Below are 25,741 nucleotides of genomic sequence, written 5' to 3' on the forward strand. Positions count from 1 at the left end.
ATAAAATGGTTAAAAAATAATGAAGAGACTTTCAGGAAAGTATGGGATATTATCATGTTGTTAATATTCGTAATATTCATATCATCAAAGTCCCAGAATAGAGAAGAAGAAATAAAGACTTTCAGACATACCAAAGCTGAAAGAATTCATCACCAGTAAACCCAGAGTAAAAGAAATGTTAAAAGAAGTCCTCCAGGCAGAAGGGAATTGATACCTGATGATACCTGATGAAAATATGAGATCATAAATAATAAATATATAATATTTTTCTTTCTATTTAAATGTCTTTAAAAGATAAGTGACTAGCTTATACAAAAGTAATGACAATATATTGTGGGGTTTATGATATGTACAAATAAAATGAATGACAACAATAGCATAAAGGCTGCGAGGGAAGAATGGAGGTAAACTCTTGTAAGGTTTTTATATTGTACATGAAGTGGTATATTATCAGTTTAAGGTAGACTACTATGAGTTAAAGATGTATACCATAAACCCTAAAGTCAGAAAACAAAGAGATGCACAGCAATAATACCAAGAACAATAATAACCAGAACTGGCAAAGGACTCATACCCAGAATATATAAAGAACTACAAATAAATAAGAAAAAGGTAGTACTAAGAAGCAAAAGACTTGAAATCCAAATGGACCATTATAAAAATGTGCTCAAACGCAACATTAATTAAGGAAAAGCTAGCAAAAATCATAAAGAGATACCACTACAAACCAACTAGAATGGCTAAATTTAAAAATTAAAACTGACAATAAGTGTCAGTGAAGATGTGGAGAACAGGGAGCTAGTTATACTGCTGTGGGGTGCAAAATGGCACAAATAATGAAAAAAAATAGTTGGTACCATCTACAAAGTTGAAGATACATATACTATGACCTAATAGTGTCACTCCTAGACACATAACTTAGAGAAGAGGGCACATGTACACCAAGAAACATATAAAACTATGTTTGTAGCAGCAAAAGTTGGAAACTGGTAACAACTCAAACTTCCATCAACAGTAGATGGACAAGTGAACTATGCTGTATCACCCAGAAGACTATGCAGTAATGAAAATGAGTGAAGTATAGGTCTTCATAGCAGTATACATAAATCTCACAAAAGATGCTGAGCAAAAGAATATATGTGTGATGAATCCATTTAAATAAGGTTAAAAAACAAGCAAAACATATTTGGGCAATAAAATGATAAAGAAAAGCAGGGAAATGATAAAGCCAGGATTTGGGGGTTAGGGAGGGGAAAGGGAGGGCTTCTGGAAAGCTAGTGCGATTCTATATACCTTGATCTGGAGGGTTGAAACATAGGTGTTTGCTTTAAAATTTACATTTATAATACATTGATATATACTTTCCATATATTAAAACTAAACAAAAATTGAAAGAAAATCAATATATGGTTGAGGAAAAAAATCTAACTTTGTTTATTTGGTTGCTTACTTTCCCCAACATTACTTATTAAACCATCTATATGTGATTACAACTTAATATATTCCATTCTTACTTGCACTTGAGATTTGGTAACTGTTGTTATCAACAATAGTTTTTGGCAAGGATGAATGGACTTTTGCGGGGGGTGGGTGAAGGGGAGAGATAGTAAAAGTGTGAACTAAAAAGCAGGAGAGGGAGATAGTCATCCTCATGGGATTTGTTTTTAAATAGGAAAATTCTAGAGACAGAAACGAAAAGAGAGAGGAAGTCTGTGAGAGGTTTGCCAAGTCAGAGAGCAAAGTGTCACCTGATAAAAGGACTTATTTATGAATGAGCTCAGAGCAAAACTATTTGGAGGAAATCTAAAGAGGACATGCCTGCAGGATGGAGGTTGGTTATACTGGGTGCCTGGCCCAAGGGTACAGCCTCCATCTACACCACGTAGGCGGTAACATAAAGTTTGCTGAATGTTCTCAAATATTTGATATATTGCTATTTTTAAATATGTTTATTGCTCGCTTTTTCTTACTTTAAACATAGTATTTATTTTTTAACATCTTTATTGGAGTATAATTGCCCTACAATGGTGTGTTAGTTTCTGCTTTATAACAAAGTGAATCAGCTATACATATACATATGTCCCCATATCTCTTCCCTCTTGGTCTCCCTCCCTCCCACCCTCCGCATCCCACCCCTCTAGGTGGTCACAAAGCACGGCGCTGATCTCCCTGTGCTATGCGGCTGCGAGTGGCACGGACATATATACACGACCAAACGTAAAATAGATAGCTAGTGGTAAACACAGCATTTATTGATGGAAGAAAATTACAGAAAAATATGTAGTGCCACATTTTGTCCAACCTTGACGGCGGGATTCATTCCCTTTTTAGCGCACAATGAAGGACTGGCCGGAGCAGCCCCAGGGCCGGCCTGAAGGGCTGCGGTTGATTTGGAAGTGGGGCACGGACCAGCCTTCCCTCCACAGTGCAGAGCCAGCAACCCTCCTGTCTAGGCGGGAGTCTCCCTAGGTTGCAGGGCGGGACTGAGAGGTGCGAGGGCTGCTTTAGATGCCAGGCCCTTTCCCGGGAGCCCCGCCCAGGCCCCGCCCAGGCCCGGCCGAAGCCCCGCCCCGGCCCCGCCCGCGCCTTGCCGCGCGCCCACACTCAGAGCCCGAGCCGCGGTCGCTCATCTGACCCGAGCCACAGCGGCCGGAGATGCAGCGGGGTGCCGCGCTGTGCCTGCGCCTGTGGCTCTGCCTTGGACTGCTCGACAGCGAGCGTGGTGAGCCCTCCGCCTGCCCCAGTGTACAGCTGGCCACGAGGGGGGACGTTTTCCCTGGGCAAATGGTGGGACCTCACCGACGGGAGGCGGGCGGCGGACAGGGCCCGCGGGACCCTCCGGCACGAGACAGGGTCGGGAGCCAGGGATTCAGACACCGGAAGGAGCACGGCGAGTCGGGCCGGGCTTGCCGGGGTGAGGAAAGGGCGGGGACGGGGCGCGGGGCTGCACCGCAGCTTAGAGGTGGTGCCCAGTCCCCGACTGCGCTCCGCAGTCTGTGGCTCAGCTCCCTTGGGCCTGGGCCCCTTCGCGCTGCACCCTCAGCCTGGATCCTTCGCTTGCTTACACGCTTTCCCGCGGAGTCCAGGCACCGCACTGCTCTCCTCGGACCCGGGAGCACTGGGGATTGTCCCCCCGCGCAGAGGCTGCAATCCCCGCCGGGTCATAGACCTGGGTGCGCACTTCCCGACACCTCTAGTCTGCGCTCGAGATCGGTCCTCCAGAGGGAACTCTGGTTGGTGTCTACCTTCCCCAGGCCAAGGACTGCGGGGGTGGGGGCTCGGGATCGTGGGAGATAGGCGCCGTGGGGCGGATTGGGCGCAGGTGCCTGTTGGAACTTGAGGCGAATCTTGAGTCGGCCACTCGTAAGTGATCAGCATGGCAGAAGAGGCAGAAGGCCGGCCCTCGCCGTATTTGAGGGGGTAGGACCCTGGAAGGCCAAGCTAAGGATCTTGGATCATAAGGCAGGGACCGACAAGGACGGGTCTTAAACACAGGAGAGGCAAGGTCTGGTTTGTGATGGGAACATGACTGGAGGTTGCTGCTGAGGGATTGGAGGGAAGAGAGTGTGGGGGATGAGGGAGGGAGCAGAGGGGTATGGTTGTTTGGAGATGTCAGGATAAAGCATCAGGAATGAGGGGAGGATGAGCTGGAAGCCCATGCAAGATCTGGTGACCCTGGAAATCAGAGGGTGGAGGAGGGGTAATGGGTCCCCAGTGGTTGAGGGAGGAGTTCTGGGAGGTCTGAAGGGAGAGATGGGGACCTCGCTATTTTTAAACACCATGGGCATTGAATAGTGGCTTTACATGCTTCATTTCAAGGGAGTGTTAGACCCATTTTACAGATGGGAACAATTAGAGCATGGACACTTATAACTTCCCCCAAAGTCCCCGGGAAGCCAGTAGTAAGGGAAATGGTCAACCCAGGTCTTTGGAATAACAGAGCTCTGTTCTCTGTGCCTATATGGGCTGAAGAGCTGGGTATAGTGGAGGTGAGGAAGGCGTGTGTGAACCTAGGGGGAGGAAGACGTCTGTCTGGCCTCCAAGTCAGGGCAGGTCTGAGCAGAGGGGCTGCCACTTGGCCCTTCCTCTCTCCCCTGCACCCTGCCCAGGACCAGGCTGTCACAGGTGCTCAGCATGTGTTAAGTGACTGAATGAGTGTGGGGAAAGAAGTGAATGGCGCCATGGCTGGGCTTCGGGGCAGAGGAGTGGGAGATCCCACCTTGAGGCGACATCCAGCAAGCACTGGGTGTAGTGTCCAAGGCTCAGGAGAGAGGCTGGGTTGGAGAGCTGGAGAGGAAGCAGAGCAAAGGGTCTAGGATGGGACCCTCTCCCCCAAGGAGGGGACCAGAGAGGGAGAGCCTTCCAGGGAGACGGGAAACATTCTGCATGCAGGGTTTGCGGAAAACCAGGAGAGGCTTGTGTCCTGGTGCTCCTGAGTGGAGCAGAGTGGGAGGCGGAGGAGGGAGGGGGTATGAGGTAAGTCTTTCAGTGAGTGCAGGTGATTCTTACCAAAGTTGGGCAATGAAGGAGAAGAGAGAGAATGAAGCTAAGGGGCCCATGGAAGCGGGCTGGCCCAGGCTGGACCAGGGCATGGCTCACGGGGAGATGTCCCATGGAGAACAGACCATTGCCGCTGTCCCTGAGCCTTGCATTTGCACCACCCATTTCTGGGCTGAGGAGGACCCGAGGAGCTGCCAGCTAGATGGGGGATACTGGAGCAGAAGCATAAACACTCCAGTGCAGCCAAGTGTCAGTGCAGCCAGAGTAGGAGGCCAAGTGCTGGCAGGTGAGCAGCCTGGCCGTGAAGCTGACCCTCAAAGGTGTGATGTTGGTCCCAGAACGAGACTCTTGTCCTAGCTCTACCCCTAAATTCCTTGCTATATTACCTGGGCCCCTCTCTTCCTTTCCTTGTGCCTCAGTTATCCCATGCATAGGAGTGCAACAAGCTGGCAAGCACTGAGGGGCTGTGCTTGGGGGTGGGCTTTTTGCCCCAGTAGTGTCCCTGTAGAGAAGGTAGGTGGCAGAGGTCACCTCCAACAGACTTTGTCTCTCGGAGCTTAGTCTAGAGAGAGGCTGTTTCTGCCTCTGAACCTTGGGCAGTCAGCTCAGGGACATGTCAGGGAAGGAGACAACTGCTGGGAAGCTTGGTTGGCCCAGCCTGAGGATGCTGGCTCCTGCCATGGGCTGAGGCACACATGACCATCCCAGCTCTTCGCTGTCCCTGCTCCTCAGCCCTGAGCCAGACCCAGGTGTGGACAGAGGTGTGTGTGTGGGGGGGGGGGGGTTGGGGATGCAAGTCAGTGCAGGCAGAATGTGGGGGCTGGGCCCATCTTACTTGGTGCCTGTGGATCAGTGGCTCAGTGCTCTGGGGACTCAAGTGCAGGTGCTGCTCACATCCCCAGCATGCCGGAGGCACCGGGTCAGTGTAGCTGAAGGCTCTCTGCCTCCCCAGAGCCCAGTGCCCACATGGCCAGGCACCAGACTGGGCATGAGGTATAACAAGGGGACTGTCTGGCCAGTTCCTTGCTGTGCCATCCCCACCCTGACCCCCAGGCAGTGGCACCCCAACCCAGGGAAGGGGACTGCAGTTCTGTGCAAGTTGAAAGGTATAGTGTCTGCTCTGGGCAGTCTAGGGAGGATTTGGACCAAGCGCATCCTGCAGGGGTTTCCTGAGTGCCAGACTAGCAGGAACACAAACATGGTATCGTAGCCCAGGGGTGAAAGTGCTCAGTGACCCAGTGAGGCCCAGCTGGTGGCTGTGTGCTGCACGGGGTTGCTTCTAGCTTGGGGCTTCCTGGAGGGGTCTGCAGACTCCAGGGAAAAGGATTCCAGGTAGGGCAAAGACCCCCTCAAAGGCCCAGAGGCAGAAGAGTCAGATGGTGATCAGATGAGGCTAGACTCCTAGGGGCGGAGGGGTGAGATGGAGGAGACAGGCAAGTGGAGGTGGCAGGAGCCAGCAGCACACCTGGAAAGGGGAGGTCTGAGCAGGGAGTCACCTGGTCAGATTCCCCTGAAGGCATCACCAGAAGGGTAAGACCAGATGCAAGCCCACAGCAAGGAGGCTGTGGGTGAACCCAGGAGATACGCCAGGGAAGGAGGCAGCAGGGGATGGTGGAGAGAGAGGGACGAGTGCCAGTCTCTGGCTTAAACAACAGACAGGTCATGAAATTGTTTACCAGATGGGGACCCTGAGAAGAGGAGGAAATGTGGGGAAAGATGAGACACTCCACTAGGGAGGCAGGGCCTCAAGTCGAAGGCAGGGAAGAGGAAAGTTGGGAGCACCTGAGTGTGATGAGGCAGAGGGGAGTCAGGGAACCCAGGGAAATTAAGTGGGGTCTCAGCCATGAGGGGAAATTCTTCTCTATGTCTAGCTTACACCCCTCCCGCTGCCGCTTGGGTGTCCCCCCACCGCCCCGCCATTGTAGATTTCTCTCCACTAGGGCCTAGCCTGTGGCCCTGAGATACCCCTCAGAGAGGGGGGATGGGTAGGGAGAGGGGTCCGGAGAGCCTCTCACACTCCTTGCACCGACCTCTGAGCAAGACACAGCCGACGTGTCCAGCTGGAGCCAGGGATTCCTGAGTTTCGATCCTTTTCAGACACTTGCTTCCTCTGGGATCTCGGTTTTCCGGTCACGCCAAAGGGAGAAGTCTGGGAGCAGGAAGATGCGGGCTTTGGCGCTGGCTGCCGCTGAGGCTGGGTGTGGCCGACAGCAGGCACGCTGCTGCTGGCTGGCTCTGGTGCCCCAGGCCACCCCCATCCCCGAGGCCTGGCTGGGGTGTGGGTGGCCCAGTGAGCAGGCACAGGTTTCAGGGTGGCAAGTGGGGGAGCCCCGCCACGTGGCCAGCGAGGTCAGCATGGGTTCATGGGAAAGGACTTGTCAGCCACAGGAGAGGACATCCTGCCTGCATTTCCCTCTTCCTGCAGCAGGAGCCCATGGCCCAGATTTAGCAGCGCTGGGGGGCCACCTCTGAGCCAGCTGGGCTGTCTGATAACACCACCCGTCCTGCTGCCACAGAGCAGAGCCCTGATCCCAGAAAGGCCAGGGCTACTGCCTGGCACAGTTGGCTGCACCCACAGCTGTGCTGCACTGGGAGCTCCACATCTACCAGGGTGCCCTTCCTCCCCATCTCACCCCCAGGGGGTACTCAGGCAGCCCACGGTCCCACTCAGCCTCTCCAACACTCCCTGCTTCCCAAAATTGCCTCTATGCTGCTTCAGCAGGACCACTCTAAAACACAGATCTGAGCCTTCCTCGGGCCACCCGCCCCCGCCGGCCCCTCTTGGGCTGGTAGTACAGACCCTCCTGCTAGGGTCCCAAGGGCAGCCGTATGTAGCCCTACATCCACCTAGCCTGCACCCATCACATACCCCAGCCTCAGCACATGACCTTTCTCCTGCTCCAGATACGTGCAGAAAGCTGCTGAGAATTCCAGGCAGAAGGTGATGCTGCTCCAAGTGGGAGGGGCCTACTAGGGCGGGAGGGGGGCTTCATTCCCACTCCCTGTGTGCCCCAGGAGCACGGAATCTAGGCTTTCAGGTAGGTTCAGGGGAAGCTCTTATCCTTATCCAACCTAAAGCACCATCCTCAAAGCTACCCTGAATTCTACCAAATGGAGTTTCGTTTGTATGAGGCAGCACTTATGTGCACACAGGCACGCACACACACTTGGAGTGTCTACCACTGAGCCACACCTCGGTCTGAAATGGTTAATCAAATTTCTTCACACTAGGGTGTGTGAAGATTTTAACCTTGTGACGTAGGCTATTGTGCCCATTTTAGAGATTAGAAAATTAAGGCCAGAGGAATGAAATGGTTCCATAGATGCTAGAGCAGCTTTGAGGGAAGTGACAAGTGTCTGGTGCCTGGTGCCAGATGGCATAGGGACTGAGGGGCAAGAAGGGGCAGGCATGGCAGGTGTTGTCCACATTCCCCAGGGAAAGCACTAGAGAGGTGGGCATGTGGGGTCCTAAATTTCTGACCACCTCATGGACATTTTCACCTTGATGTCCTGTACAGCTTTCAAAAGCAGCATGCCACTAGACACATTGCTTTCCCCCAGGCCTACCCCTGGCAGATGTGCCTACTTCAGGGCAGGACATCTGCACCTCCATCCCTTGCCTCCACACCTGCCCACACACTGTGTGCTGTTGCTTTGTTCCCTGGATCCTCAAAGCCAGTCAAGAGCAATCCAGGGTCAAGTCCATGCTGGGGATGCCACCTTGAAAAGGCTCTCATCCTTGCACTGAGGAACTGTCATGTGCAGTGAGTCAAGGCGCTGCATGAAGCTGTGGAAACATGCAGAGAGGCCCCCAGGAGGGGACCTAAAATTGCTACCCTGGGGCTGGAGCAGGCACCAGGCAAGTGATGAGGGTGACTGGTGAGTCCCTTGAGAAGATCAGGTTCCATCCCTAAGCAGCGGAGAGGCAGGAAATTGTTTTAGGCAGAAGAGGGATTTGTGTTCTAGAAGGCTCCTCTGACCAGTGGGAAAGGCCTGGACCAGTGGGGAGACACTGGTGTGGTGAGCCAGAGGAGGGATTTTGAGGCTGGCCAGGCAGTGGGGTGACAAAGAAGGGGACTGGAAAGGGCAGCCCCAGAATGTCTAAGGGTGGCACTCGGGCTGGAAGGCATCTACTGCTAAGCGTCTGAGCTCTGCAAGTGCAAAGCACTTTGCCAAGTGGCAGGGAGAGGAGAGGGGCAGGCCTGGTGCTTCCAGCCACCCTGCCGTTGGTGCTGTTTCTGAGGAAGTATAGAGTAAGTAGCAGCTTCCCATAATCCTGTCCCCCAAAGATAACCTCTGACTAGCAAGTTAACCTCTGTGCCTTAGTTTTCTCATCTGCAAAATGGTAAGAATAGTACCCACCTCAGGGGGGCAATAGAGGGGTGTGGTATGCACAAATGCATAGGCTGTGCTGGCATACAGAAAATATTTGCTCTTGTCTGTTGTTGTAACAGGGTGTACTGGGGTAAGCAGAATTTGGGGGTCAAAGTATATGAGCATTTTTTTTTATTACTGTGAGTGCCTGTTTGTCCACATCCTTGCCAACACTGGGAATTCTCTATACTTTTAACACTTGCTCATCTGGGCTGGCGATACTTCTGTGCCCTGTGGCTCGTTGTCCTCCTCAGTGGGTGGTGTGGTATGAGGGCTGGGGGCGCCTGGCAGGAGACATCTGGGAAGCAGAGTCCCCTGGGGCTGGAGCTCAGGAGAGCTGCCAGGGAGGGTGGGGGGCTCAGAGGTAGGCTTGAAGCCCTGGGGCTGTGCCACCTCCAGGAGGAAAGAGCACACCTTGAGCAGCTCCAGTTAAATGAGCCACCAAGAGCCTAAGGCTGGGCCTGTGACCCAGGGCCCTTCTCTGGAGCCTCATTCCTCCACACCATGCTCCATCTGTTCCACCTACCTGACAGTCCAAGGTCACCCGCACTCTGGTCTTTGCACATGTCCCTCTGCCCTCTGTGCCCTCCTCCTGGACCAGCAAGCTCCTGTTCAGTCTACAAAGCCTATTTCAACTCACAGGAACACTCCTTCCCACTGGCAAGGCTTTCTCTGACCACCCCCCCACCTTGGCACTGTGACCAAAGCACAGAGTCACAGTGAGATGCAACTGCTGTGACATGCAAAAGAGTCGGCAGGCGGTGACAGCGAAGGTCTCAGTGTGCCTGAGCCAGCAACAGTTTATTCTTACAATGGTTCTTAGTGTGGTATTATAGTGGTCTGTGGTTCCCAATAAACTTGGGGACAATTCTCATTTCATAAGCTTGCAGCAGGGGAAGTGACTTGCCCAAGGTCATACAGTCAGAGTGACATTGTAGGGCGTGCAGCTGGGCTCACGGAGCTTCGGGCACTCTCTCTCAGAACAGCCCCTCCCATCTCAGCCCTCTCAGTCCTGCAGAGTGGGAGGTGGGAGGACTGATGGACTATTGACCTCACCCTTGACCTCTGGAGGCACAGCGGCTGCCATCCAGGTGGGGGTGGGGGGACTCCAAGACAGAACACCCCTGAGCCTTCTCCCAAGGTCTATGCACAAGCCTGGCCCCAAGAATGAAGGGAGAGGGCCTTAGAGCCAGCTCCCCAACTCGGCCCAGCCCTGGGACTGATGCATGGAGACCCCAACCTGGCCTCACCTGCCCCCAATGCTTTCCCCTCAGCTTGCCTTCAGTCTGCAGCCATGGGCCTGGCCCTGGCTTCCTCTGTCCTCCAGGGCACAGCTGCTAAGGAGAGTGTGGACCAGACTAGCAGGACTGCAGTACAGCCCCTGTCACCCACCAGGTGACCATGACATTTCCTTGAAATAAGGAATTGCAAATGCAAAAACCACTACTGCTACACTCTGCCAGGGTATGTAGGGGCACCCCTGAGCTTGCACACCATCCTGACATCATCCCTGGGTTGGTTGTGCTGGACCTGAGGACAGAGCCATGGGCCAATGACATCCTGGCCCCCAGGAGCCACCCAAAGGTACAAACCTTCCCCATGTGGTGGGTGAGGGCCTGGTGTGCTCAGCAGGTGGATACTGGGTGGTGTGGCTGGTGTCTTGACTGTGTGGCAGAAGCATTGGGAGGTGAAGCTGGTTAGAAGGGGGGCCTGTTGGGCAGGGCATCGGCCTGGAGGCCGGGCCAAGGGCATTCACAGCTCCAGAGGGCCACAGGGAGCCAGTGAGGGTGTCCGCTGGGCTGAGGGACAAATTGGAGGCCAGGAAGGAGACTGCTAGGGAGCAGAGAGGTAGGGAGACTGGCACTCGGGGTGGCAGTGGGAGAGAAGGAGATGGAGAGATGTGACGGCTGAGTCCCAGGCAGAGATGGGCCTGGACTTGGCCAGACTTGGGCTCCTGCACAGCTGCTGGTTATCACTAATGTGGAGCCTGGAGCCTCAGTTTCCTCATTGCTGACTGGACTCGTGATCCCTCCCTCCCTCCCAGGCTACGTGAGGATCAAATGAGGCAGTGACTGCTGGGCTGTGGTTCAGTGCCTAACCCACAGGACTTCCCACCCCTCCTGCCTGCCCCTCACCCAGGATCCTGGTGTGCTGCTTCCACAGCCAGCGCCTGTGGCTGACCCCAGGGTCTCACTGCCCAAGGCTGCTGACAGCACAGAGAAGAGGAGGTATGCTCTCTGGCCTCCCTGACCTCGGCCTGGCGCCTGCCCGGATTGCTCTGCTCAGGCTAGGGGGCCAGGGCTGCTGGCCAGGGGAAGGAAGAAGCCAGTTCCTGGGTCAGGAACAGGAAGGCAGGGGGAGTGCGGCAGAAGTCAGGATGACAGTGCTTCCTGCTTCGGGAAGGGAAGGACAGCGGGGACAGACAACAGCCAGGCAGGAAGGATGCGCCTTCTTTGGGGTTTCAGGTGGGGGCTGGGCAGCACGGAGCCTCTGGGCATGGCAAACTAGGCCTGAATCTGCCCCAGCTGCTGAGCAGCCTGGGGTACAGATGGTCACCAAGGACCCTGGCCTTTAAAACCAGAAACATCTTTTCCAAAGGAACAACAAGGTTTGACAAAGTTCCAACCCAAAGAAAGACCTCAGAGGTTTGTTTAGCCAACCAGTCAGCCACTCATCCCTCCTTCCATCCACGTACTCTTCCATCCATCCATCCACCCATTCTTCCATCCATCCATCCATTCATCCATCTATCCATCCTTCTGTCCATCTGTCTGTCCGTCCGTCTATCTGTCCTTCCATCTAGCCATTCTTTCTTTCTTCCAACTTTCCATCCTTCCATCCATCCATCCGTCTGTCCATTCAGCTAGCCATCTTTCCTTCCATCTTTCCACCCATCCATCCATCCACTCAACCTTCCATTCACCCACTCATCCATCCATCCATCCATTCGTCCATCTGTCAATTCGTTTATTCATTCAACAAGGATCTATGGAAACTTGACTCTCTGTCAGGTGAAGTGCTAGGCATGGAGTGGGGTAGAAAAGAGGACTGTTTGGGTCCTTACCCCATTGAAACTTACTGTCTAGTAGAGGAAATGAAAAAACATAACTTAAATAAAAAAGTAAATAACAAAATTACATATTGTGATAAGAAGAATGAAATAAGCAACCAGGAGGTTAAGGTGGAGCTTAAAGGAGGACTTTTAGGTTTTGGAGGGGGTGAGGAGGTCACGTCTAGGCTGAGGCCTGAAGACGAGAAGAAGCCAGCTGTGCAAGGCATGTGAGAGGAGACAAATCAGGAGGAGAGGTGTGTGTAAAGGCCCGGGGGTAGGAAGGAGCATAACATGTCATGGAACAGCCTGGAGGCCATGGTGGCTGGAGGACAAGAATAGGACGTGAGAGTGGACCAAGAGAGTGTGGAGAGGGGGGAGGGCCAGGCCACGGTCAGAAGTTTGGACTTTCTTCAAAGTGTAGTGGAAAGTCACTGACGAAATTTAAGCAGGAGCATGATTTGGCCCCTTTGTGTTATTAAACTATCACTATCAACTGTGTGAAGGATTGGAGGAGGGCAAGAGTGGGCCAGGGGGCCACGTTGGGGGCGAGTGCAGTTGGGTAGGCTCCAGCAGGAGAGTGGGGGCTGGCTCTGGGATGCTTTGGTGGTGGATGGATGGGCCGGGGTGGGAGAGGTGGGCATCCACAGGAGCTCCCATTTGGGGAGATGGGAGCTATCAAGGAGATAGCTTTGGCAGGGGTGGAGAGGATGTGAGTCTGGAGTTCAGCATCAGAAATGTGGAACTCAAGGTGTCTGTGGGGTGGCCAAGTGAAGTGGCAGCTGGATACTTAAGGCTGGAGTTGAGAGAAGGGGTCTGGGCTAGAGGTAGAGATTTCGGAAGTAAATGGACGCTTAGGAGAGAGACTGGTAGAGAAGAGAAAGTGAGGAGCAGCAGCACTTGGTGTTGGGCAGAGGGGACAGAAGACGAGGGGAGAGTGAGCTCACAGAAGCTAGCAGAAGAGGGAACAGCTCTGCCCCCTGCCCTGGAGGGCCTCCTACAGCAGCATGGAGGTCACAGGATACCTTGACCAGTGGCTCCATGAAACAGGGGAGGGGGCTGCACCCTGTGGGAAGATGAGCGAATGTGAGAGGAAGGAGTCAGCGAGCAGAGCTTTTGCTAGGAATGGGAGTAGAAAAGAGGAAGGCAATATAGGATCAAGGAATTGAGGAGTTTTTGTTTGTTTATAAGATGGGAGATGATTCCATAGAGAAAAATTGGTAATCAGGAAAGAAAGAAATTATCTACAGTGGTCAGATCTGGGGGGTTGGGATTCCTAGCTTGATGGAGGGCTTTGCCTGGGGAGCAGGAATGTCCGAGAGTTTCCAGGGCCTAGGGCAAGGATGTGGGATTTAGATGTGGGAAGATGAGGTGTCTCCATCTGATGGCTCTACTTCCTTAGTGCTGAGAGTGAGAGAGGAGGCAACACCCTGAACTGCAGCCCGGGGGTCATTTAGGGTCTGCCAAAAGGAAAAGAAAGGGGAGGCAGCAGCATGGGGCTCTGGCTTTGTGCTGCAAGCCGAGCCACTGAGGGACATGGGTGCTGCAGGGTTGTGGTGGAGAGCAGGGGCAAGGGAGCATTCAGAATGATGGGCCATGAGACATGCAGTGCCAAAAGAGAGGTGAGGCCAGGAGGAGGTAACAATGCAGAGGGGTCCTTGACCTCAGAGTTTTGACGAGGTTGAAGAACTTAGCAGTGGTGAGACAATGGCACCTGGCAGGAGGCAGAGGAGGCAAGGAGAGAAGTGCAAGAAGATTGGCACTCAGTGATGGCACAGCTTCTGATGGGGACCAGGTCCAGGGTATGCCCAGGAAGTGAGGGGCTGAGGGGAGGAGGGAGGGCAGTGGAGATGAGGACTGCAAAGGCCAGGGTGCTGGTGACTCACCTGTGTGGATGTCGAAGTTATGAGGAATGGCCTGAGTTGGGGTGGAGGGGCCTGAAGAGCCCGGAGCAGAGAATGAGGGGAAGTGACCAGGACAGCAGCTGATGACAGCTTTAGTGGGGAGTGGCTGGTGCTGCTGGAAAAGGGGAAGTGACCGCAAGGAGTTCTCCGACGTGTGCAATGGGAGCAGTAATCACCCCAGGGGCAGTGGTGTCCTCAGAAAGCCAGGTTTCAGTTAAGGCAGGAAGGATGGAGGAGGACAGTGATGTCTGCAGTGAAGACTACTGATCACACAGGGTCCAGTGGAAGTGACTGAAGAAAGAGAAGCACTGGGGAAATTCAGGGCACGTGGCAACAAAGGAAAGGCTCTCTCAGATGGGTGAAAGGGTTGGCAAACACTATAGATCCTCCCGTTTAGCACAGTGATGGAGATGCTTCCTTTGGTGATATGGTGGCCTCTAGGGAGGAAGCTCCTATAGGCTCCATCCCCCATCCATCCACTCAACCCACCCACCCTCCCACATATCCATCCATTTATTCATCTGACCATCCATCTTCCATCCTACCATTCTTTTTTTTTTTTAATTTTTATTTATGTATGTATTTATTTATTTATTTATTTATGGTTTTGTTGGGTCTTCGTTTCTGTGCGAGGGCTTTCTCTAGTTGCGGCAAGTGGGGGCCACTCTTCATCGCGGTGCGCGGGCCTCTCACTGTCGCGGCCTCTCTTGTTGCGGAGCACAGGCTCCAGGTGCGCAGGCTCAGTAATTGTGGCTCACGGGCCCAGCTGCTCCGCGGCATGTGGGATCTTCCCAGACCAGGGCTCGAACCCGTGTCCCCCGCATTGGCAGGCAGATTCTCAACCACTGAGCCACCAGGGAAGCCCCATCCTACCATTCTTGAATCCATCCCCTCAATCTTTGGTGTGCACCTCTTTTGTACTAAGGTTAGAAAGATGAATAAAATACAGCCTCTGTTCAGATGTGACCAGAAAACCACAGTTCAGTCCAATAAGTGTTCTAACAACATGAGCCTAGGAGGCCAACACTGCCTGAGTAACAGTGACTGCCCCATAGAGAAGGGACTCATGAACTAGACCCTAAAGAGGGAGCTCCACAGGAGGGAAGGAAGTACAAATGTCCAGGGCAAAAAAAATTAGCAGACAGAGACTTCAAGATATGAAAAGCCTGGCACCTTGGGACAATGGTGAGAGGTCTGTTCCTCTCAGATGTGTCAGGATTTGAAGCTGGAGAGAAGGGGAGTAGGCAGAAGGGAGAGGGCTGGGGTCCCCCACTTTATCTTGGAAGCAAAGAGGAGTTGCACAAGGAAGCTGGGCTGACAAACGCCATAGCTCTGTCGCCGGGGTGCCGGGTGTGTGCCCTGGAGGAGCACCCCAGACAAGGGGACCCTTGCTTGGCCTCCCCAGGGGCCCCAGGGCAACGCTGCAGGCCTCACCATGGGGCATACATAACCCAGGGCAGGTGGGTCCTGGCCGCTGCACCTCTCCTCTGGTGCCCACATGCCAGCCTTACGCCTGACCCCTGACTGGTCCACAGGGACAGCCAGTTCTTTCATCCCCTCACAGGTCCAAACCCAAGTCCATCATTCCCTTCTCCCCCTACTTACATAGCTCAGAGGCCAGTTTGCCTAGCATGGCTTTATTCACTTTCCACTGCCTGGAAAATTCTACTTCTCTTTCGAAGCCCATCTTAGTGGTGTCCGCCTCGGATTCCTTCCTGGCCCCTCACCACCAGAGGGGAGCCTCCCCACTGTGGGGCTCCTCCACCCCAGCAGCCCTGGGGGTACCTGGTGGGGAGGTGTGTTGGGGGGGCTGGTACCACCCTTCGGGAGGAGTGGACCTGGTGGCAGAGCCCAGGGCTACTTTCCCATCTCGGGGCCCCAGGGTGGGGCCACTGTCCTGAGTGCCAGGAGTGGGTGCACTGGATTCGAGTTAAGGAGAGACTTCACAGTGTTCACAGCAGCTGGCTAGATGAAGGGCTGCCTTCTTACGGCTGTGGTGTAGTCCAGCTGGAGGGTCTCAGTTTCCCTGGCTGTACTAGATACTAGTGTGATTAGATGCTGGATGAGGGCCTTCTGCCTCTGACCTACGGTGGTGTGGTACCTAGAAAAGTTTGGCCAGCAGAAGGCACAGAAGGGAGAGGCCAGCCAGGCCCTGGCAGCCAACTTGTCCAGGTGTTGCTGAAATGAGACCTTGGGGTGCAGAGTGTGCTGTCCTGGTGCCTCTTCCTAGGGCAGCTTGGGGTCAGGGTGGTGTAGAACCAACTATGGTGGGGATTCCCCCAGCCTCTGCCTCCCACCATTAGCTGCCAGGGCAAGACCCCAAGCCTCAGGGAGCTGGGCTGGGAAGGGCAGAGGAGCTGAACCTGTGGGACTGGGGGCTGGGGCAGGATAGTAGGCTGTGCCCCCCAGGAGGACAGGGACTTGGGGGAGGGACAGGACGCAGCCCTGGGCCTCCGGCCACACAGTCCTCTCTTCCTGTTGTCTCAGGATGGTCCTGGCAGGATGCATCTGCTAGAGTTCCAGGTCCAGACCTCCCCTGGGGCCTGCTCCCACCCTCCCCCAGGATCACACACACACACACACACACACACACACAAGTTCACATGCGTGCACACGCAGACATGTCAATGACACACACACAAAGTCACAACACTCACATATCAGTCCTATAAACACACGTCTATGCACACACGGAGACAACACACACACGCGCACGTGCACACACACATGCACACACTACACACACTATCCTGCTGGGAGGAGGATGCGGGGTAAGGAGCTGCGTGGGCAGCAGGGCCAAGGTCCTGGAGGGCCACAGGAGGGTGTTTAACCAGGCGAGGCAGTTATCTGTTTGGGGATTAGCCCTTTTGGAGGAATGGGGGGTTCAGGCAGGGGGAGCAGGGAGAGGAGAGCTGGGGCAGCCAGAGAGCGCCTTGGGGGTGAAGAGAAACTGATGGAACCAAGGACATGTGAGCTGGATTCCATGGGACATGGGAGAGGGCGAGGTCACAGGCAGAATTCCAGGGAGAAACCGAGGCCTGAGTTCTGGGCATATTTGGTGGTCTGCACTGTGCAGGTCTCCCTCACAAGCATAGCTGTGCATCTGGGGGGAGGAGCCTTCAGGCAGAAATGTGGGGGTCGCAATGCCGAGGAGATGTGCTCCAGGCCTCGCCCAATGTAGGATGAGGCCTGTGGTCTCCCCTATTGACTTCATGTTGGCAGCTCTGCTCATGCGGGGCTAGAGGTTCAGTCCAGGCCTCAATCAGGGCTCACTTGGGGCTGGGCCCAGTCTGCGGCCAGGGGGCAACCTGAGGTGGAGGTTACCAGTTGTCTTGGGGCCTTATAGGTACTGCTCAGGGCTGAGAGCCTAGGCAGCCCCTGCCCGGGGAGGGGCCCATCAGCACCGGATGCATGTCATCGTGTGAACTCATGACCCAGTCCCATGCTAACCCTATCTCCCACCCCAGGCCTGGCGAGTGGCTACTCCATGACCCCCCCAACCCTGAACATCACGGAGGAGACACACGTCATCGACTCCAGTGACAGCCTGTCCATCTCCTGCAGGTATTCAGCCCTCAGCCAGGAGGGCAGGGAACTGGGTCCCTCCTACCTGGCAGGCCAAGGAGACTACAGAAGGCCGAGCAGAGGATGGCGGAGCACCCAGAAGGCAGCCTCTCCCCAGGGCAGAGGCCTCGAGGCTTAGGGTTGCTTCCAAGTGGCTTGAGTTGTAGGTGCCTGGAGGCATAGACCATCCCCTGCTCTGCAGACACAGGCACCCTGCACCCACCCCCATTTCACCCATACCCACCCCTCATAATTTCATATGGACCACAGATCAGTCACCCTGCATCCACCCTTGGGTCACCCCACACTGACCCCAGGCCACCCCATGCCCATGCCCAGGTCATCCTGCATGGACCCCAGGTTGCCCGCACCCACCCTCAGCCACGCTTCACTGGCCCCAGGCCCACCCACACAGACCCCAGACCTGTTATCCTCCCTGCAGCCCCAGCTGTAATCTGAGGCTCAGGCTTCTCTGCAGGACAGCCTGCCACATGCAGGCCCAAGAGCCAGGCAGAGGCCCCAAGGGGCTCAGGGAGCACCCTGCCCCAGGTTCATGGTATGTGCCCAAACGCTGGTCTGCCCTGACCTCTGGGTGAGATAAGCTATGGGCCAGGCTTGGCTCCTGAGGAGGTTCCACAGGGACTGTCCCCCAGGGCTGCAGCCTGGGCCCCTCTTGATGTCCTGCATCCTCTGCCAGGGGGCAGCACCCCCTGGAGTGGGCCTGGCCAGGGGCTCAGGATGCACCAGTCACAGGGGAGAAGGACGGCGAGGACATGGGGATCGTGCGAGACTGTGAGGGCACAGACGCCCGGCCCTACTGCAAGGTTCTGCTGCTGCAGGAGGCCCACGCCAATGACACGGGCAGCTACCGCTGCTACTACAAGTATATCAAGGCTCGCATTGAGGGCACCACCGCAGCCAGCACCTACGTATTTGTGAGAGGTGAGAGGGGTCCAGCACTCACCCCTGTGGCCACTCAGGAGCCACAGGCAGGGTCCTGGGTCCTGGAGGGGTGGCTGGCACCTGCACCCCCACCCCCAGCCTTTGAACCCCACGGGGCTTCCCTGCGGCCCCAGACCTGGGCAGAGACCCCCTGAGCCCCGCCTTCCCCTCCCACAACATGCCCCCTCTCCTCAGACTTGGAGCAGCCATTCATCAACAAGCCGGACACACTCCTGGTCAACAGGAAGGACTCCATGTGGGTGCCCTGCCTGGTGTCCATCCCCGGCCTCAACGTCACGCTGCGCTCGGTACAACCCCATGCCAACACCCACCCTGGATCTGGCCCTCCAGTCCTGTCCCTGGGAAAACTGCTGCTTCTCTGGCCAAGAGGAAGGGGGCAGCTGGGTGCTGACAGCCGCCATGTCTCTACAGCAAAGCTCAGCACTGTGGCCTGATGGGCAGGAGGTAGTGTGGGACGACCGCCGGGGCATGCGTGTGCCCACTCCCCTGCTGCGTGATGCCCTGTACCTGCAGTGTGAGACCACTTGGGGCGGCCAGGCCTTCCTATCCAACCCCTTCCTCGTGCATATCACAGGTAGGGGCTGCCTAGGGCTGTAGGGCCCTCCCCCAGCAACCACTCCCCATGTCCTGGGAGGAGAACTGCAGGAAGAGGACAGGGACCCCCCAGTTCACAGTAATGAGGCTGTAGGTGCCATGGTTTGGCTGGTCTCAGTGGGTGCCCTGTACTCTGTGCACGTTGTCCTATGAGGGGCATGGGGGTCACTGTGTGTGTGTCACCAGGAAATGAGCTCTATGACATCCAGCTGTTCCCCAAGAAATCACTGGAGCTGCTGGTTGGGGAAAAGCTGGTCCTGAACTGCACTGTGTGGGCCGAGTTCAACTCGGGTGTCACCTTCGACTGGGACTATCCAGGAAAGCAGGTGAGGTCAGCAGCCCTGCCAGGGGCTGTGCCTGAATCATCCGCAGGAATCTCCATCACTACCCACACTCCCCCTGGTCAGGCACACACTTACCTCTGTGTAGAAGAGGTGCAGACTCAGGCCTGCCCCAGGAGCCCCTGTCTGATACAGAAGTTTTCCTATCCCGAGGAAAACTCTGGGTCTGGGTCCAAGGCTTCTGGAGCTATTGCTGGCTGGGCTGGGGTGTGTGCCTATGGGGGTTAGTTCTGTCAGAGTCAGCCTGCTCTGACGCTATGCTTCCCCTGGTCCTGGGCAGGCAGAGCGGGGTAAGTGGGTGCCAGAGCGGCGCTCCCAGCAGACTCACACAGAGCTCTCCAGCATCCTCACCATCCACAACGTCAGCCAGCACGACTTGGGCCCATATGTGTGCCTGGCCAACAATGGCATCCAGCAATTCCAGGAGAGCACTGAGGTCATTGTGCATGGTACGGCCTGTCAGGTCATTGTGCCCAGCATGGCCTGGGCTAGGTCAGTTGTCAAGCCTGGGGAACAAGGGTTCTTGTGCAGTGTGGGCCGAGGGTCATAGGTCATGGTGCACCTGAGCAGTGTGGAGTCCAGCCAGAGGGAAGGGAGGGCCGTGAGTGGACGGACTGCCCGGTTCCCACACCCCAGAAAGCAGAGCATCTGGCCACTGGGGGTGGCTGTGAATCCCTGGGTGGTGGTGGGTCAGCGATGCTGGCCCCAGCTTTACCCTGATGCCTCCCGTCTGGCAGAAAAGCCCTTCATCAGCGTCGAGTGGCTCAAGGGTCCCGTCCTGGAGGCCACGGCAGGAGACGAGCTGGTGAAACTGCCCGTGAAGCTGGCAGCATACCCGCCACCGGAGTTCCAATGGTACCTCCCTCGCTCCTGCCCCTCACTACCCACCAGGTCCAATGCAGGAAAGAACCACAGGGAGGGAAAGGCAACATTCTCCCCATCACGGCCTACTCCTTGAGACCTGGATGGGGAGCTGTCCCCACTATCAGGGCCTGCACCCTGGGCAGGGAACCCCTATGAAGATTCTAAGGAACATGCACATAATGAGATATTTTGGCTAGAGGAAAGGTTGGCCTGAATTGCTGCTAAACTGTGAAAGAGTGTAAATACCAGTCTCCTGTTATGTGTGGGTGTGGTGGGCACAGCATAATCTAACTGTTTCCTGCACCCACTCAGCCTCTCTGAGGGCCCCCACTGGAGGGTGTCATAGAGGGATGACTTCAGGTTTTCTCGGCCCCTCTCCAAATAGGTTGCCACCCCCAGGATCCTTCTAACCAGAATTTTGGAGATGTCAAAGGGGTTTCACAAATTATTATGGTGCTGGGCCCTGGGCTGGGCCTGATCTGTGTGGCAGTGAGCTAGAACTTCCGGAAGGCCTTCGGGCTCCAGATCCCCAGTTCTGGTGTGTGACCTGAGAGTGTGGTCTCCCTTGCAGGGTATGCCAAGGGTCAGTGAGGGGTCCCTCACTGGTGGTTTCACCCTCACCGGGCGCTCCCTGAGAGCTCCCAGAGAGCTCAGGAAGGCACAGCACCCCACCATGCACCCTTCGGCCATCTGAGCAGTCCACTTGGCCTGACCCTGGGAGGTCACACTCTAGCCTGACCCTTATCGTACACATGAGGCAAACAGGCCAGGAAAGGGGAAGGGCACTCCCGCCCAAGCCCTGAGCCTCCTGGGAGGGGTCTGCTCCATTCTTTCACAGTTGGCCAGAGGAGCCTTGCCTTCCCAGCCTGGAGCACCTCCCACCAGGCAGGACGATCTTTGCTGAAAGCCTGGAGCTGGGCAAGCAGAAGCCCAGACATTCTCAGCCAGCATCCCACTTCATTGGCCATAGGCTGGAAGCAGGCTTCTCCTGGGAGAGCCCCTGGATGTCCTGGGCCTGCGCCTTCTGTGACCCTACCTCTGAGGCCACAGGCTTTGGGGTCCATCAGGGGCATCTGGTGCAGGACCAGGACCCTTGAGACAGGGTCCGGAAGGGCGCTGATGCAGTCTGGAGCCTCCCTCACAGGTGCGGTCTCCTGGAGACACCTAGGGCCCAGTACCCTGCCCTCCAAGACCAGTAGTACTGACCCTGTCCAGGAGGGTGGCCAGCTCTGTTGCATCAGAGATCTGGCCCAGGCCTGATCCTCAGGCAGCTGACTGCCTCTCACCATTCCCACCACATCTGGCCTTTCTTTTCTCACTTGGCCAATACCTGCCTCCAAGAAGTGCTCAGCCGGGCCCACTGTTCACTGAGACACCTGCCCCAGGGCACTAATGGTGACCATAGCTCCACAGGGGCCAGTTCTTCCAGGTAATCGTGTGATGATTGGAGATCTAGTGGACAGACACACAGGCTGGTCCTGGTTCCCAAAGCAGCCTCTGTGTGTCCGGCATCACGCTGACCCTAAAGGCCATAACTTGGGTAGGCCGGACGACACCTGCAAGAAGGTTCATTTGGTTTCCCTGGTTTTCAGATGAGGACACAGGGGCTTGGGGCAGTGAAGCAGTTCACCTAGGATCACAAATGCGGCAGGTGGCAACCAGGGTTCTGCACCAGAGCCCAGCAGGCCTCACAGCCTGGGTCCTGCTCTGCCCTGCTGTGTGACTCCTGGCAAGTCACGTCTCTTCTGACTGGGCTGTGGTGTTGCAGCTGAGGGCCAGACCCCTGCGTCGCCCTCACTGTTACTCTCTGCCCCGAGGGCTGTGCTTCTCCTAGTGTCTCTCTGGCTTAGTAAACCAGGGTAAGGCACCTGCCTAAGGGAGGGCAGCTTCCAGGCAGAGGCCAGAGCTTGGGTTGCAGGAGCACTGCCTGCAGCACTCCCAGCTCAGTACTGGGGAGGAGTCTCCTTTGGGGTGTGAGTTTATTTATTCATTCACGTGTGCGTCGAGCACCTACGTGTGCTGGGTGCTGCTCTACGTGTAGGGGATATGGCAGTGAGGGGACAGTCCCTGTACAGCTCAGTAGGGGAGACGGACAGTCAACAGACATACGCGTGAACACTAGTGTGCAGATGAGCAGGCACAGGCCCGAGGGCCGGCTCCCAGTTCACACAGCTTCTCTGACGAGCGGGTGATATGAATATAGGAGAGAGGGAGACTTGCAGGTGTCTAGCATCCAAGCAAGGCAGGACAGTGAGTTGCATAGCCCTGGGGAGGGGGCAGGGCAACAAGAAGGCCCCGTATCTGGAGAGATCCAGAAAGGGCAGAGCCAGGGTCAGGGCTCCTGGACCCCCATGTGGTAAGGAGCTGTGCCCCTCGGGGACTGCACCTCCACCCCTTCACAGCACACACCGGTGAAGCCTATGAGAGACAGACAAGGCCCCCTGGGGACTGCAGTTGGTCCTGAGCCTATAGGTGTTGTGAGACCCAGTAGGCTGAGCCCGGAGACCATCCCCATAGCCTTTAGGCCATCTGTTCCCCAGTCCAGAGTCAGCTGCTGCAGCCCACACCCCTACTCCTCTTCCCAGCAGCCTGGTCTGGTGCAGGAGGGGCCTCTTGCTCCTGGCCTCTCCTGCCTCCTGACAGTATATCCCAGTTGTAGGGGCTGGGGTGCTTCATGGAAGGAGTGCCAGGACAGGGCCGGGGTGGGGTCCACACAGCCCCCTGAACTCCCTTCCTGGGCCAGGTACAAGGACAGAAAGGCAGTGTCAGGGCGCCATAGTCCACACGTTCTGGTGCTCAAGGAGGTGACGGAAGCCAGTGCGGGCACCTACACCCTTGCCCTGTGGAACTCCGCGGCCGGCCTGAGGCGCAACATCAGCCTGGAGCTGGTGGTAAATGGTATGTGTGGGCAGGACAGGAGAGGAGATGGTGGACAGGCGGGTGTGGTGGGGGAGGCTGACTGACTGGCTGTCTGCCTGTGTCCCCAGTGCCTCCCCACATCCACGAGAAGGAGGCCTCCTCCCCCAGCATCTACTCCCGCCATAGTCGCCAGGCCCTCACCTGTACTGCCTATGGGGTGCCCCCTCCTCTCAGCATCCAGTGGCACTGGCGGCCGTGGACCCCCTGCAAGACCTTCACCCAGCGTAGCCTGTAAGTGTGGCTCCACCCTGTCTCCCCTTGCTTCCCAGCCCAATCTCCAACCTCAGTCATAACCCCCACTTACTGTCCACAGCCCTCCCCAGACCCCTGCTCTAAACCCAAGCCCTATCGCGATTCAGGGATTGTAGCCAATCCCTGACCTCACCTCGCCTGAGCAAGGCTCACTTATATCAATCAGGCCGGGCTGGACACTGGGGATGGTCCAGCCCACCCACCTCCCTTGAAAGCAAAGCTCCCCAGACACACAACTGCATATCTGGAGAGGACCTCTGGGCACCAGGGAGGACACCTCTCACCAAACAGGCAGACCTAGGCTAGTTTTGTGAGACTTGTACCAAGCCCCAAGGCACACTAAGCGTGTCCAATGCTCATCAGCTCATCTGTGCAGCGCTCACCATGACCCCTTAGAGAGGAGAAAAGTGAGGTCAGAGAAGGGATGTGACTTTCCTAAGGTCACGGCAATAAGCAGCAGATCTTGCCCAACTGCTGGGCCACACTGCCCTACCTGACTGGTCGCCAACAGGACAGACAGTCTGGGAGAACAGAGAAAACTTGGACAAACAAGGGCCCGGAATGGAGGGGGCCAAGGTGGTCAGTGGTCTGGAAGGCACTAGAGAACCCGTGAATGGTGTTGAGCAGGGGAGTAACTAGTCACATTTGCCTTTTAGCAAGAGATCCTAATGGGCAGGGTGCAGGGTCACAGGCTGGGGAGAGACAGGAGCTGGGAACCCAAGGGAGACAGGGTGGCTATACCGGCAAAGGGGCTGTGGCCCTGGCATGGTCAGTTAGGAAGGTTCAGTCAGGGTGGCCAGCCCACAACATTCAAGGCTTATAAGAGATTCTTCTAGACCACAAGGCTGCAGGTTACTGGCACCTCCAAATGTGCTTCCCTCTTACGCTCTACCGTTATGCTCTGCATGATTACAGAACCCTGGGGCCAACTCTGCTCCATTAGCGGCAGACAAGAGCCTCCCTTGGGCCACCCCTTCCCCACAGACCCCCATCCCAGCAGGAGACCAAAGGTGCTGGGATGCACAGCCAGCCCAGGGAGGGGCTGCAGCTCTAGAAGGGGTAGGGAGGGAGAGGGCTTCCTGTAACAGGAGTGGTGACTTTGCTGCCCTAGGAGATCTGGGTGGACTTTGCAGGAAGGGACACATGCAGGTAGGAGCAGGAGGCACAACAGACTAGAGGATGACCGCAGAGCCACGGGCTTGTGGTGTTCTGCAGGCGCAGGTCCTGGCTTACTGGGGAAGGCTGTGTCTGGCAGCTCGTGCCATATGGGTCGCCAGGCCCTGAACAGTGTTCCAGAAACAAAGCCCCCGACCCCCTCTCTCACTTCAGCCCAAGGGCCAGCCTTACCCACCATGATGTGAGATGAATCTGAGTAGGAGAAAAGCTTGACCCTACCCCCAGTGTGGGCCCTCTCTGCCTGTATCCCTGACCTGCCCTTGCCCCTCCTTGTCTTCAGCAGCCAGCAGCGGCAGCAGCGAGACCAAATGCCACAGTGCCAGGACTGGAGGGAGGTGACCATGCAGGACGCTGTGAACCCCATTGAGAGCCTGGACACCTGGACTGAGTTTGTGGAGGGCAAAAATAAGGTATGGGCCAACCAGGCCACTGAGTGGCTGGGGGAGAAGAAGAAAGGAGGCAGGGTGGGGCCCTCTCCTGGCCTTCTAGGTTTCCACTGGGCTTGCAGAGCTCTTGCGATAGCAGCTGAGCGTCAGTAACCTTTCTGCAGTGTCTCTGGGCATCAGTTTCCCTGCCTGCATGTAGACTGTGGGGGCCAAACCTCCAACTGCTTCCCAGACAGGGAAGCTGAGATTCAAGGCCATGGGCGCAAGCCACCCAGGGCTGGGAGGGTTGGGGCTGGGGGCCGGCTCCATCCTTACCAAAGGCTGCTGAGCTGCTGGCTCAGGCTGGGGGCAATGCCTAGAAGAGGCCAGGCAGGGGAAGGACTGAACAAAGGCACCCACTTCCTACAGTCACTTCCTGTTTTCCTACACACCTCCAGAGCCTCTTCCTGTTCCAGGCTGGCCAGGAAGTGCCCGGCTTGGGGTTGGGGGGTGGGGTCTTTGGATGGTAGGCAGGGCCTATGGCCCTCTCTCCTCCTCTGCTTCCAAGCTTCCTACTCCCCCAGGCCAGAGTCCTTCCGGAGCCCTGGAACCCAGCCCCTCCCCTTGCCACGACCCAGGGCACTTGTGGGCACATCACAAAAGCCCTGGGGCATTTATGGGCACATCACAAGGATCTCACACAGTGACCAGCTGCTCCCCTTGGACCACAGGCTGACCCTTGATGTGACCAGAGCATGAATCCTAGCTCTGGCTTGGACCATCCCAGTGCTACCAGGCCCCTGTCCCCTCCTCGACATGGCCACAGCCTGAGCCCATCCACAGCCAGAGGTCTCTCTGGTCCTGCCTAATGCTGCC

At 56.0% G+C, this 25,741-nt stretch overlaps 1 protein-coding gene across 3 annotated transcripts in view; it reads left to right on the forward strand.

The window, feature by feature from the left end:
- Positions 1–2,606: 2,606 nt before the first annotated feature.
- Positions 2,607–25,741, forward strand: part of FLT4 (fms related receptor tyrosine kinase 4) — a 40,667-nt gene continuing 17,532 nt past the window's right edge. For all 3 annotated transcript variants that reach the window (XM_082381037.1, XM_082381038.1, XM_082381039.1), the window contains exons 1-11: positions 2,607–2,722; positions 17,295–17,391; positions 18,089–18,333; positions 18,529–18,641; positions 18,766–18,928; positions 19,135–19,274; positions 19,570–19,738; positions 20,027–20,144; positions 22,897–23,051; positions 23,141–23,303; positions 24,781–24,910. In XM_082381037.1, the coding sequence (XP_082237163.1) occupies positions 2,656–2,722; positions 17,295–17,391; positions 18,089–18,333; positions 18,529–18,641; positions 18,766–18,928; positions 19,135–19,274; positions 19,570–19,738; positions 20,027–20,144; positions 22,897–23,051; positions 23,141–23,303; positions 24,781–24,910 (1,560 nt within the window). In that variant the 5' untranslated portion in view covers positions 2,607–2,655. The remainder of the gene's footprint in view (positions 2,723–17,294; positions 17,392–18,088; positions 18,334–18,528; positions 18,642–18,765; positions 18,929–19,134; positions 19,275–19,569; positions 19,739–20,026; positions 20,145–22,896; positions 23,052–23,140; positions 23,304–24,780; positions 24,911–25,741) is intronic.

Source organism: Balaenoptera borealis (assembly GCF_965194805.1).
Source record: "Balaenoptera borealis genome assembly, chromosome: 2".
Taxonomy (NCBI): domain Eukaryota; kingdom Metazoa; phylum Chordata; class Mammalia; order Artiodactyla; family Balaenopteridae; genus Balaenoptera; species Balaenoptera borealis.